The sequence below is a fragment of the Phocoena phocoena genome, chromosome 11 (assembly GCF_963924675.1).
Source record: "Phocoena phocoena chromosome 11, mPhoPho1.1, whole genome shotgun sequence".
Classification (NCBI taxonomy): Eukaryota; Metazoa; Chordata; class Mammalia; order Artiodactyla; family Phocoenidae; genus Phocoena; species Phocoena phocoena.
In genome coordinates, this window is record NC_089229.1 from 64,653,047 (window position 1) to 64,665,627 (window position 12,581).

Below are 12,581 nucleotides of genomic sequence, written 5' to 3' on the forward strand. Positions count from 1 at the left end.
TCGAGCGTCCGTGTTCTGAGAATGGTGTCCTCTCTTTCAGGGAGCCGCTGGTGAAGATGGTCGCCCTGGACCTCCAGGTCCTCAGGGGACTCGTGGGCAGCCTGGTGTCATGGGTTTCCCTGGCCCCAAAGGTGCCAATGTAAGTAATCACCTGCCCTTCCATTTCCTTCCCTATGGTGCTACTACCTCCCTGCCCCTGGGGAAAGGGCTGGCCCTGAATAGAGTTATCCCGAGGGCCACGATGAGCAGAATCCATGGTACCCTGGGCAGCTTGGACCTCCACGCCCCGTAGGAGTGAATGTGATCGGGGGAAACGCAGGGCTCTTTAGAGCCCTTGGGACATCTCAGCCATGATGTTGATCCATGGGGCAGCGCTATCAGTTCACACCTCTGAGCATAAGAGAGGTGCTGACACTTGGCTTTGGCCTTTGCTCTCCGCGAGGCCGTGACCTCAAGCCCCAATCTCCCAAGCTGGCCGTACCCTCCCTCCCACCAGAGCCCTCCACCTTATGGCCCCGCACTCTTTCTTCCAGGGTGAGCCTGGCAAAGCTGGTGAGAAAGGACTGCCTGGTGCTCCTGGTCTGAGAGTAAGTACCCTCCCCACTGCCCATGCCTTAGCGTTTGCTCCACCCCTGCAAGGAGAGAGCATCCCTATGGCATGCTTCTGGGACCCCTAGTTGGCAGTGTGGATTCCTGTGGCTGAGCCCATGCTGCTCTGGGGCCCTGCTCTGGGAGTCCGCACGGGGAGACTTCTGATCGCTGACAGCAGCCCAGAGAGATGGAGGAGGCTCCCATGCTGAGAAGGACCGAGGGAAAGAAGGGGGCCGGGGAAGGACAGGAAGGGAAGGTGTGGAAATGGAGTTGAGGCAGGGGATCATCTAGAAACTCTGGGCCACACAGTACACCCGCCTGGTCCTGGGGTCTGTAGAACTGAAGAAGAGTGTATCGGTACATCACCCCTTTCTCTCCCCTCTAGGGTCTCCCTGGCAAAGATGGTGAGACAGGAGCTGCAGGCCCCCCTGGCCCTGCTGTAAGTACCTGCCCAGCCTCTCCAGGTGGCCTGTGGGCAGGAGCTTTGTGGGTAGAGGTGGGGAGTAATGGAGCTGACAGGTGTGGATCTGGGCTGATCCAGGACACCTGGCCCAGCCTGAGCTGAGGCAGGGCATCCCAGGAGGCAGCCTGGACCCCATCGGGGTTGTCAGGGGTGCGGGTCACTGGTGGGAGGACAGCGAGGCATGCACACCTTGCTTGGGCAGTGGGGCAAGGTGTCGCCTGCCCTCCTGCGGGCCGGCCCCAGGCCCCTCTAGGCCTAGATGAGGCTCCCAGACTCTCTGGAGGTTGGCTCAGCTCGCCTTTGTCTTCCTCTGCAGGGACCTGCCGGTGAACGAGGCGAGCAGGGTGCTCCTGGGCCATCTGGGTTCCAGGTAGGCGTCTGGATCCCGTCCACACGCAGGGCTCTGGGGCAGCAGCAGTGCCCCCTTGAGGGGGACCCAGGGATGAGTCTTCCCTGAACCCCCTCCCCTACACCTGCTCTCGCACTGTGCTGGCCTCCCTTCAGGGCGCGGCAGCAAACACACTCCTTTCCTAACCAAGTCACTTTGGCTTCTAGGGACTTCCTGGCCCGCCCGGTCCCCCAGGTGAAGGTGGAAAACCAGGTGACCAGGTGAGTTTGGGGCTCTTTGAACCTGTAGCCTGTTTAGGTGGGAAGATCTATTCTCATGCCCAGGAGGCAAGGGTAGGAGGGGGCACAAGGAGCCCCATGAGGCCAGGGAATGTCCAGGACCTGCTGCCCAGGTCTGAGCTCAGCCCCCAGCCGGAGGGCAGCTCAGCCAAGGATCTGGGACAGAAAAGCCTCTGCTCTCTCACACATCCTTTGTTCTTCAGGGCGTTCCTGGTGAAGCTGGAGCTCCCGGCCTCGTGGGTCCCAGGGTGAGTGTCCCGTCCACTGTTTCCGCGCGGCCTCCTTGGGCCTGCTCCCTCCCGTGTGGTTCTGCCGTGCATCCCAGCACAGCCGCCCTGGGTCTCCTTTCTCTCTGGGCCTCCGCCCCATCTCTCTTGCCTGACTCCTCCTTGGTGTCTCTGTCACAGGGTGAACGAGGTTTCCCAGGGGAACGTGGCTCTCCCGGGTCCCAGGGCCTCCAGGGGCCCCGCGGCCTCCCTGGTACTCCTGGCACTGATGGTCCCAAAGTGAGTGAGGCGGGTCCTGCTGGCGGGGGTCCTCTGGGCTGGAAGGGGAGGGGGCTCAGGGGGGATGAAGATGGAAGGAGGGAGGGATGGAGGATGAGACAGAAAGGGGTCTGGGCAGAGGAGGAAGGGAAGGAAAGGGGGCTTGGGGCCTGGGGGGCCCAGGGGAAGTGCTGCCCGCCACAGACTCCTCTCCCACCGCAGGGCGCAGCTGGCCCAGGTGGCCCCCCTGGGGCTCAGGGCCCTCCAGGTCTGCAGGGGATGCCCGGTGAGAGAGGAGCAGCTGGCATCGCTGGGCCCAAGGGAGACAGGGTGAGTACCAGGCTGAGCGCGCTTCCGCCACAGCTGGGCTTCCCCACACTCCCTCCCGCTCCCCACGGCACCAGGCAGTGAGGGTGGGTCCCCGTTACCCTCTTGAGGAACTTGGAGACCCCTCCCAGGCTCTCCATTTGACCTTGAGTGACATCCTGCCCTGACACTTCCCTCCGTCTCACTCCTGTTACTCCTCGTCACCCACCCTGAGACTGCAGCAAATCCCTCTTGGCCAGGCTCTGAGCTCTGCCTGGAGCCCCATTCAGGGGGGGCACTGAGCTGGCAAAGGGGATCTTGGAGTGCCTCCCTAAGGTGGCCCGTTTTTCTCTATCCCACAGGGTGATGTTGGTGAGAAAGGCCCCGAGGGAGCCCCCGGGAAGGACGGTGGACGGGTAAGTGGATGCTGGTTGCAGGCTCCCTGGGGTTGGGATGGGGACGGATGCAGGGGACCTCATGCACTCAGGGGACAGAGGGGCAGCGTGTGGGCATGGTCTCTGCTCCTATCTCAGTTTTGTGGGCTGGGCAACTACAAGGACTTCCCTGTCAAAAGTGGGGGCCCCAGGGTGAGAGGGAGCTCTGGGGGCCACGCGAGGGTACACCAAGGTCCGTTGGGTGCAGCGTCTCCAGGATCCCTGTTGGACTCCGTGTCCCTGGCTGCCTCTCCCTGCCCCTCACTCCGCCTTCTCTCCCCCAGGGTCTGACTGGCCCCATTGGCCCCCCTGGCCCGGCTGGTGCCAACGGTGAGAAGGTGAGTCGTGGATCCCTTTCCTCGCTCTGCCTCACCTCCCCCATCGAATCTCCTTCTCACCTCCTGCCAAAGACTGCTCTCTCTTCCCCTCGCTCGATACCTGTCGGCCTCCTGCCTTGCAGCGGCCACAAGGAGTGGAGGGTGGGGGCTCTTCTTAGAGGCAAAGTCATGGCTGTGTGCACCACCGAGGAGAGCAGTTGGATGGGGGTATGGGTGTCTTCAGCAAAGACCCCGAGTAGGTGCAGGTATGGCCAAAGCAACAAGGGGAGAACATGCCACGGGTCGGAGGGGAGACCAGAGCCCCCGTCCCCCCCGTCAGGGCTCTCTGGATGCACTTTGCTCTGGAAGGGCCCCCTCTTACCCTACATCCCTCATCCTTGGCTTTTGTCCACCCCCCCCCCCCCCCCCACCCGCTGACCCACTTTAGGGCGAAGTTGGACCTCCTGGTCCTTCAGGAACTGCTGGTGCTCGCGGTGCCCCGGTGAGTATCTGCCCCGAGCCTGGCCCTGCAGGCCCCCCGGGCACGGCTCCCACCCTGCCCTCTGGGCCTGGGGGGGTGGGAGGAGAGATGAGAAAGGAAGGGAGAAGGCACATCCCCCCCCATGATGTGATTAGGGTGGAGGGCCTTCGGGTCCCCAGATCCTCTGACCGCGAGAGGCTTTCTGACCTGGGTCCCTTTATTTAGGACGGAGAGCTTCCCGACCCCCTTCTCTCTGAGGGTTACTGTACAGTAGGCTAGGCTGGGCCAGAGCGGGCTCTGGGCTCACAGGAGGGAACAGAGCAGGCCGGCAGCTGAGCCTCACCCCTCCCGGCCCTCTTCTCTCACAGGGTGAACGTGGAGAGACTGGACCCCCCGGGCCCGCTGGATTTGCCGGTCCTCCTGTGAGTATCTCTGTCCACCCTCCCTCCCTCCCTCCCATGCCCTCCACTCTGGCCAGCTCGAGTCATTCCCAAAGGACACCTTCCCGCCTGCGGGGGAGGGAAGGACAGGATTTAAAGAAGAGGGAAGCGGCTCCTCTGCGTCCACATCTCCACAGCGATGTGACAGTCCTACCCGAGACTCGGTGTCCAGGCCCAGGGTGGACGCACACACTCACACAGTCTCTGGCCCCTTTGGAGGAACCTCGAGTGTTTTGCCCGCACTCACTGGCCTCCTCCTTCCCGGAACAGGGTGCTGACGGCCAGCCCGGTGCCAAAGGCGAGCAAGGAGAGGCTGGCCAGAAAGGTGACGCCGGTGCCCCGGGTCCTCAGGGCCCCTCTGGAGCTCCCGGGCCTCAGGTGGGTAACGCTGAGCTCCCCCTGGCAACCGATCCCACAGGGTAGGCGGTGCTGGGTGCCGGGAGAGGGGCCTGGGCAGGCAGAGGTGGCTAGGAGGCCTGGGGACGCCCGCCTGTGTTTAGGGCCCTCCACCCAGCAGACTCCGGCGCCTGCTGCCGCAGCCACAGGACGCGGAGGCTGCAGGGAGGAGGAATTTGTGCTCAGGGGTAAAGGTTCAAGGAGCCAAGCTGGCTTTCAGGGTGTGGGTGTGGGTGTGTGGCTGGGGGCCGACACAGGGTACCAGCCGCTGGGTCTCCCTGAGCACAGAAGGCCTGGGGCAGAGCAGCCAGTCTCCTGGGAGACCTTGGACTGGCTCTGAGGACACCTGATGGGCCTGCCCTCCCCAAGGGCTCCTAGAACACGAGTCTCCTAGGGGTCGGGGTGGCAGGCCCACCTGTGACAGCCTCTCCAGGCTGGGATTTTAGTGCTGATAAAGCTGCGTCATTGAGAACCGAGCTCTCAGGAGTCCCCGGTGCGGGCTCAGAAGGGACCCGCGCCCAGAAGCCCACAGCCCTCCCCCGGGGCGACGGGGCCTCACTGTCTCCCTCCTTCCTCCCCAGGGTCCTACTGGTGTGACTGGTCCTAAAGGAGCCCGAGGTGCTCAAGGCCCCCCGGTGAGTGAGGCCCCCATTCCCACCGTCGCTGGGCCAGGTGGAGGGCACTGTAGGGGCAGTGGCTTCTCTCGCACCCACCCCCCAGGCCTCAGGAAGGAGGCCTGGCCTCAGAGACCCCACCCCGCCTCCTCCCCTCTCAGCCCGAGCCCCTCCCACACAGAGCCCATCCCGCAGCCGGGTGGGAGAGAGGGCGCCCCTACAGCGCTGACTGCCCCAGCCTCATCCTCCCCCTGCAGGGGCTGGAGGCTGAGAAGCTGCAGCTGTCTGAGGCAGTGGCCAGACCTGGGGGGCCCTTTCTCCCTCTCTAGCTCTCCCCTTGCTGCCGTGCGCCCCTCGCCCCTTTCCAAACCAGCCTATGAGACCCCCGCCCCCAAATTTGATTCTTGGACCTCCTGAGGGTCTGAGGTACTCAGGGTCCTCCTCTCGTCACATAGGGAGCCACCGGATTCCCCGGAGCTGCAGGCCGCGTCGGACCGCCAGGTTCCAATGTAAGTGCTGCCCCCGGCTGTTTCCTCCCTAACTCCAGGCATGGGAGGCACAGGCAGGGGTCGAAGAGTCTGGCCCAGTCCCGCACACGTCTTTGTGCCCATCCCCACTCCTGGGAACAGCAGTTAACTGACCACAGGGACCTGCCCTCCTTGTAGACAGCTGGGAGCAGGGCGGGGGCCCTCTTGCTGGCCACGGTCTTCTGGCTCCGTGGGCAGCACAGGGCTGCTACAGTTGCTTTCATCGTGGACGCACACTTCTTGAGCACACTGTGCTTTGTAAGAACGTCTGCATCTTGCTCCTGGGGAAAGTCCCCCAGCTCACCACCACCGCCAAGTGCAGAGGGAGTGGGCGCAGAGGCTTAGCGGCCAGGGGTGAGGCTGGAGCTGTTCCTTGAGGACCAGTGGTGGGACTGAGGCCACAGGGAAGGAGGCAGGAGGGAGTCCAGGTAGATCAGAAAAAGGAAAGTGTGCAGAGGCTGGAGAAGCCAGGCTGGCTTGAAGCCAGAGCTCACGGGGGAGAGAAGATGGAAGAGGTAGCCCGGGGTGGGGGTCAAGCTGCCCTTAGGGTGGAGTAAGCCCCCAGAGGGTCACCGTGGCTTTGGCAGCCTGGAAGGATGGTGAAGGGTGAGATGAGTTCTCACGTCCTGCATTTGCTCCTTCTAGGGCAACCCTGGACCCCCCGGCCCCCCTGGTCCTTCTGGAAAAGATGGTCCCAAAGGTGCTCGAGGAGACAGCGGCCCCCCTGGCCGAGCTGGTGACCCTGGCCTCCAAGGTCCTTCCGGACCCCCTGGCGAGAAGGGAGAGCCTGGAGATGACGGTCCTTCTGTAAGTCCCACCCCAGGCTGGGGAGCCCAGGGCCAAGGTCCCTGGAGCAGAAGTGTGAAGGGCACGTGGGCTCGCAGAGCCCAGAGTGGGGGGAGCACGACTGTGCGGCTGCCGGGGAGGGGCGGGCGCTGCAGAGAGAAGTGCCCTGACCCCTGCAGTGGGCAGCTGGCCACCTCACGGATGGGCGGGGGGCGGCTCCGTGTCACTTCTCAAGTTCTCACCTCCCTCCTCTCCTCCCTCAGGGTCCCGACGGTCCTCCAGGTCCCCAGGGCCTGGCTGGTCAGAGGGGCATCGTTGGTCTGCCAGGGCAGCGTGGTGAGCGAGGATTCCCCGGCCTGCCCGGCCCATCGGTGAGTGGGGATGCCCCTTCCTCCGGGCGAGCTGGGCCCAGCCTGGCTCAGGTGGAGGCCCTTCACCCGGCGCTCTCGGTGGCCTGGCCACCCCGAGGCTGCCACCACTCCATACCGTCTGAACTGACCCCCGGTCAGCGCTCTCCCCAGAAGGGCTCAGAGGGGCCTCGGAGCGCGCACTCCTTCTCCTTGTTGCTGTCCCCCAGGGTGAGCCTGGCAAGCAGGGAGCTCCTGGAGCATCTGGAGACCGAGGTCCCCCTGGCCCCGTGGGTCCTCCTGGCCTGACTGGTCCTGCGGGTGAACCTGGACGCGAGGTGTGCAGTGGGATCCACTGTGGGGTAGCCCGTTCTAGGGAGAGGGGAGTCCTGGAGAAGGGGGTGACAGATGGGCCGAGCCCAAGCGCCCAGATGTGATGGGAGGGTGGTGATGGGAGAGAGAGGGCACAGAGACTAAGAGCTGGGCCCACGGCGGGTAGGCAGGAGGAGGCTGGTTGAGAAAGCCTTGGCTGGAGGGGAGGGCACAAACCTGGGCTCCTGAGGGAGGATGGGAAGCAGAGGCGGGGATGGTGGGCAGCTCTGATGGCGTGTTTCCCTTTGCGCAGGGAAGCCCTGGTGCTGACGGCCCCCCTGGCAGAGACGGTGCAGCTGGAGTCAAGGTGAGTATCGGGGTCTCACTCAAGGTGAGTACGGTGGGGCCGGGAGGACATTCCATTGGCCTGGCAGGGCTGGGGTCAGAATCACATCTCTCCTTGCCTCTTCCGGAACGTTCCTCTCTGAGCCGGAGACCTCTCTCCTGACAGGGTGATCGTGGCGAGACCGGTCCCTTGGGTGCCCCCGGAGCCCCAGGGCCCCCTGGCTCTCCTGGCCCCGCCGGCCCAGTCGGCAAGCAGGGAGACCGAGGAGAAGCTGTGAGTATCTTCGAGTCAGTAAAAGCCACGGTGGAGGAGGGTGGCTGCGTGGGTAGGGAGCTTTCCACCACCCGCCCTCCCCCACCCCAGGCCCCGGGCGCGTCCCTGTCCTGACTGTGCTCTGACGCTGCCCCCACTCTCCCCACAGGGTGCACAAGGCCCCATGGGACCCTCAGGACCAGCTGGAGCCCGGGGAATGCCAGTGAGTATCTGAGCATGCTGTGCTGGGTCCCCGACAGGCAGGTCCAGGGGGCAGCAGGGACCTGGGGCTCCTCGGCTCGGGGGAGGCTGGCAGAGGCTGGCCTGAGCTGACCAAACCTGTGTCTCTGTGTCTTGTTCCCAGGGCCCTCAAGGCCCCCGAGGTGACAAAGGAGAAACGGGAGAGGCTGGCGAGAGGGGACTGAAGGGACACCGTGGCTTCACTGGTCTGCAGGGTCTGCCCGGCCCCCCTGTGAGTGCCGCAGGCTGCGCTTGGTTCCCCAAGGCGTCCCACTTCACAGAGCCCACTGGAGTTTCCCATGCTGCAAAGACGACTGGGGATCATCCTGAGAAATGTGCCGGGCCTCCTCAGGGTTGGAGGGAGAAGCACATGGAAGGGGCGCAGGGGCGGGACGTGTATGCGCTCCCCCAGCTCCCAGGATATATACGTATTCAAGAAGGCCTCCTGACGTGGAAGACGGGGCCCTGTCCGTGCTGACCTCTGACCTTTGCCTCTTCCTGATGCACAGGGTCCCGCTGGAGACCAAGGGACTTCTGGTCCTGCCGGCCCTTCTGGCCCCAGAGTAAGTGAGACGGAGTGAACCCTTCCTCCGGGGTGGGACCAGGGTGCTGGTCCGGTGTTTGGTGAGGAGGGAGATGTGACAGCTTCTGGGGAAGCCTCGGGCTCAGACGCCTCACTCAGCAGCAGAAGTGGGACTGGCTTGGTGACACTGTGGCCAGAGAAGTACCTGAGGTCATAGGACGACCACGAGAGCAGCTCTCGGCTGTCAGACAGACTCCCTGGGAATAGGATTTTACAAAGAGGATTGTAGGGAGTGAGAGAGCCGTGAAGCCGTCCTGCCGGTTCTTGGCCACAGGGAGACCAGCGTGGGGTTCCATGACTGAGAAATGGGAAAACTTGGGAAGAGAGCAGCTATGAGTGCTGCCAAGACGGCCGCCTCACCAGCCCCGGCTTCTCCGGGACCTTCCCTTCGTCGATGGCTCTCTTCTCACTGCCTTTCTCCCTCCCGGCCTGCAGGGTCCTCCTGGCCCCGTCGGTCCCTCTGGCAAAGATGGCGCTAATGGAATCCCCGGCCCCATTGGACCTCCTGGACCCCGTGGACGTTCAGGCGAAACTGGCCCTGCTGTGAGTGACCTTCCTGCTGTCTGGGGTGTTCCCGGCACCGGGAGGCTTGAGCTCTCTGACGCGAAGGGCTTCTTTCGGGGCATCAGCCTGCAGCTAATGTGACAGCATCCTTTATCCTGGGAGCTCCCTGGAAGTTCAGAGTCCATGAGACATAGAAGAGGGGGGCTAATGAAAAAACAGGGAGGATTCTATGGTTTTCTTGGTCTTGGCCTGCTGCGCGCGTGCGTACACACACACACACACACACACACACACACACACACACACACACACACACACACACACACACACACACACACACACACACACACACACCCAGCCTCATGGAACTGGGAAGAAGACATCCTAGTACGTTTTAGCAGGTGGGGATGGACACAGGAGGGGCATCTCCCTGTAATCCCTGGCTGATTTCTCTGTTTCCTGCTGCAGGGTCCTCCTGGAAATCCTGGACCCCCTGGCCCTCCAGGTCCCCCTGGCCCTGGCATTGACATGTCCGCCTTTGCTGGCCTAGGCCAGAGAGAGAAGGGCCCCGACCCCCTGCAGTACATGCGGGCCGATGAAGCAGCCGGCAACCTGAGACAGCACGACGCCGAGGTGGACGCCACACTCAAGTCCCTCAACAACCAGATCGAGAGCATCCGCAGCCCCGAGGGGTCCCGCAAGAACCCCGCTCGCACCTGCCGGGACCTGAAACTCTGCCACCCTGAGTGGAAGAGCGGTGAGCCCGGAGGGCAGGATCCCCGCCCCGGAGAATAGGAAGTCAGCCCGCTGGGCACGGCCCCCTTCAGAAGGAGGGGCAGAGTCGGGCCTGGAAGGGTCTATCGCTGGTGGTGGCTCCCCCACTTCACAGCAGAGAAACTGCAGCCCTGGTCCCGTCCTGCCATGGCCACATGGTGGAAGTGACTTCAGGGTAGAGTTCCATCCACCAGGCAGGCCCTGCCCCTGTCCCTTTGCCTGCCCCCCTGTTTAGCCCTGGACCTTCCCATCCGGGTCTCCTCGCCCGGATCCCTCCCTCTCCCCTCCCTTTGGCCGCAAGTGGCCCTCACACCCTGCTCCTCTGCTCCTGGTGTCCCCGTAGGCCTTTCTGTCACCCCAGGCAGGCCTGGCCCTCTCGGGAGCGTGTGTCTGTGCCTGTCTGAGCCCTGATGGGGTGTTGCCTCTCCGCTGCAGGAGATTACTGGATCGACCCGAACCAGGGCTGCACCCTGGACGCCATGAAGGTTTTCTGCAACATGGACACTGGCGAGACCTGCGTCTACCCCAGCCCAGCCAGCGTTCCCAAGAAGAACTGGTGGAACAGCAAGAGCAAGGACAAGAAACACATCTGGTTTGGAGAAACCATCAACGGTGGCTTCCACGTGAGTCCCCGCTTGCTCTAGGCCAGGGACGGTGCCTCAGAATCCCCCTCTGCTTTCTCCCCGGCAGTCTTTAGCGCCTTGCTCACATTCTCACTGGATGGGGGTGGGGGGAGAGTTAAGGGGAAGAAGGAAAGAGGAGGAGGGGGATGTTTTCCCACTTCGAGGTGGAGGAAGAGTCCTCGGAGGCTTGCTCCACTCCCCGGAAGCAAACATGTCTTCCCAGTGACCCCTCCTCAGCCCCCTTCAGCTTCTGCGAACCCCGCTCGGAGGGCCCTGTCCCCCCGGGGCCTCACGCCACGGCTCTCTGCCCCTCCCAGTTCAGCTATGGAGATGACAACCTGGCTCCCAACACCGCCAACGTCCAGATGACCTTCCTGCGCCTGCTGTCCACCGAGGGCTCCCAGAACATCACCTACCACTGCAAGAACAGCATTGCCTACCTGGACGAAGCCGCTGGCAACCTCAAGAAGGCCCTGCTCATCCAGGGCTCCAATGACGTGGAGATCCGGGCCGAGGGCAACAGCAGGTTCACGTATACGGTTCTGAAGGATGGCTGCACGGTGAGTCAGGCCGGCTGGGCCGCCAGAGAGATGAGCCACCCGGGGCCCCGGGCTACAGCAGGCAGAGGGCTGGTCCACAGCAGGCATCGTGGCCCTAAAGGGGCACGAGCGCGACGGGCTACGTGGGGACGACACGCAGAGCGACAGGTGAGGGAGAGGGGCGTGTTGTTCTGTCCCGTCCCCTCCCTTGGCTCAGCGTGTCTGGTGACCTGGAGGAACATTCATGCGATGTGTGTGGGCCTCTGCCCTCGCAGGCTGGGTCACTGTGGACAGTGGGGAGGAGAAGGGCGGGGGGAGGAGGCCCTGCTGCTGAGGACTGGAGTCGAGGCGGAGGCCAATCCAAGAGAGGTCTAGGCCCCCCGCGTGTGTTCTGTGCCTTGTGTTCAGTTTTGGGGTCCAGGGCAGCTGGCACCGGATCGTAAGGCATCCACCGACTCTCCTCTCTTTCTCCCCTAGAAACACACCGGTAAGTGGGGCAAGACTATGATCGAGTACCGGTCGCAGAAGACCTCACGCCTCCCCATCATTGACATTGCACCCATGGACATAGGAGGGCCCGAGCAGGAATTCGGTGTGGACATAGGGCCTGTCTGCTTCTTGTAAAAACCCGAACCCAGAAACAACACAATCCATTGCAAACCCAAAGGACCCAAGTACTTTCCAATCCCAGTCACTCTAGGACTCTGCACTGAATGGCTGACCTGACCTGACGTCCATTCATCCCACCCTCTCACAGTTTGGACTTTTCTCCCTTCTCTAAGAGACCTGAACTGGGCAGACTGCAAAATAAAATCTCGGTGTTCTATTTATTTATTGTCTTCCTGTAAGACCTTTGGGTCAAGGCAGAGGCAGGAAACTAACTGGTGTGAGTCAAACGCCCCCTGAGTGACTGCCCCCCAGCCCAGGCAAGAGAACCCCCCCTTCGGGTGCCGGGCGCAGGAACTGTGTGTGTCCTACACAATGGTGCTATTCTGTGTCAAACACCTCTGTATTTTTTGAAATGTCAATTGATATTAAAAACAAAAAAATTATTGGAAAGTACATATTGGCTTGTGCTTTGTTCTTTATTTTTCGTTAGTCCTGGAGTCCGTGGGCAGGACAGAATCCTCTTTCGTAAACTTTGGCACCAAGTGGAACCCAGGGGTGAACTAGGAACAGAGACCAAGGTTTGGGAAGGGAGGCATACGAGAGGGGGCGGCCTTGTTCCTGAGCATAAGCCCAGACACACCTCCAGGCGGATTAGTGCAAGAGAAAAGATGCTCTCTGAACTCCGACGGGGAGGTGGGGCCTGCGTCGTGCCACTCAGGAGAGACCAGAGACGCCCCGAGGGAGGGGGGCGGTGCACGGTGCCAGGGGGAGGGCAGGGGAGGGAATCCACAGAGGCCCACAATAAGTGCACACAGTCAGACAATCTATTTATCTGTATCTTTCCCTCAGACTTCAGTTCAAGGAGAAGTGTTAGTGCTGAACACTCGCCCCACCCCTTATTCCTTTTTCCTGGCCCCCGTTCCTCACTTGCTGGGCTGGCACCTAAAGCTTCCATGGATGTCTTCTCAACACACGGAGGGACAGC

General features: G+C 62.6%; 1 protein-coding gene across 1 annotated transcript in view; it reads left to right on the top strand.

The window, feature by feature from the left end:
• Positions 1–12,046, top strand: part of COL2A1 (collagen type II alpha 1 chain) — a 30,660-nt gene extending 18,614 nt beyond the window's left edge. Inside the window, exons 27-54 of the mRNA XM_065887895.1 lie at positions 41–139; positions 534–587; positions 977–1,030; positions 1,371–1,424; positions 1,610–1,663; positions 1,885–1,929; positions 2,089–2,187; positions 2,389–2,496; positions 2,835–2,888; positions 3,191–3,244; positions 3,672–3,725; positions 4,073–4,126; positions 4,415–4,522; positions 5,122–5,175; positions 5,610–5,663; positions 6,327–6,488; positions 6,731–6,838; positions 7,045–7,152; positions 7,440–7,493; positions 7,638–7,745; positions 7,894–7,947; positions 8,089–8,196; positions 8,474–8,527; positions 8,983–9,090; positions 9,520–9,808; positions 10,261–10,448; positions 10,766–11,008; positions 11,465–12,046. Of these exons, the coding sequence (XP_065743967.1) occupies positions 41–139; positions 534–587; positions 977–1,030; positions 1,371–1,424; positions 1,610–1,663; positions 1,885–1,929; positions 2,089–2,187; positions 2,389–2,496; positions 2,835–2,888; positions 3,191–3,244; positions 3,672–3,725; positions 4,073–4,126; positions 4,415–4,522; positions 5,122–5,175; positions 5,610–5,663; positions 6,327–6,488; positions 6,731–6,838; positions 7,045–7,152; positions 7,440–7,493; positions 7,638–7,745; positions 7,894–7,947; positions 8,089–8,196; positions 8,474–8,527; positions 8,983–9,090; positions 9,520–9,808; positions 10,261–10,448; positions 10,766–11,008; positions 11,465–11,611 (2,730 nt within the window). The 3' untranslated portion in view covers positions 11,612–12,046. The remainder of the gene's footprint in view (positions 1–40; positions 140–533; positions 588–976; positions 1,031–1,370; positions 1,425–1,609; positions 1,664–1,884; positions 1,930–2,088; positions 2,188–2,388; positions 2,497–2,834; positions 2,889–3,190; positions 3,245–3,671; positions 3,726–4,072; positions 4,127–4,414; positions 4,523–5,121; positions 5,176–5,609; positions 5,664–6,326; positions 6,489–6,730; positions 6,839–7,044; positions 7,153–7,439; positions 7,494–7,637; positions 7,746–7,893; positions 7,948–8,088; positions 8,197–8,473; positions 8,528–8,982; positions 9,091–9,519; positions 9,809–10,260; positions 10,449–10,765; positions 11,009–11,464) is intronic.
• The last annotated feature ends 535 nt before the right edge of the window (positions 12,047–12,581 follow it).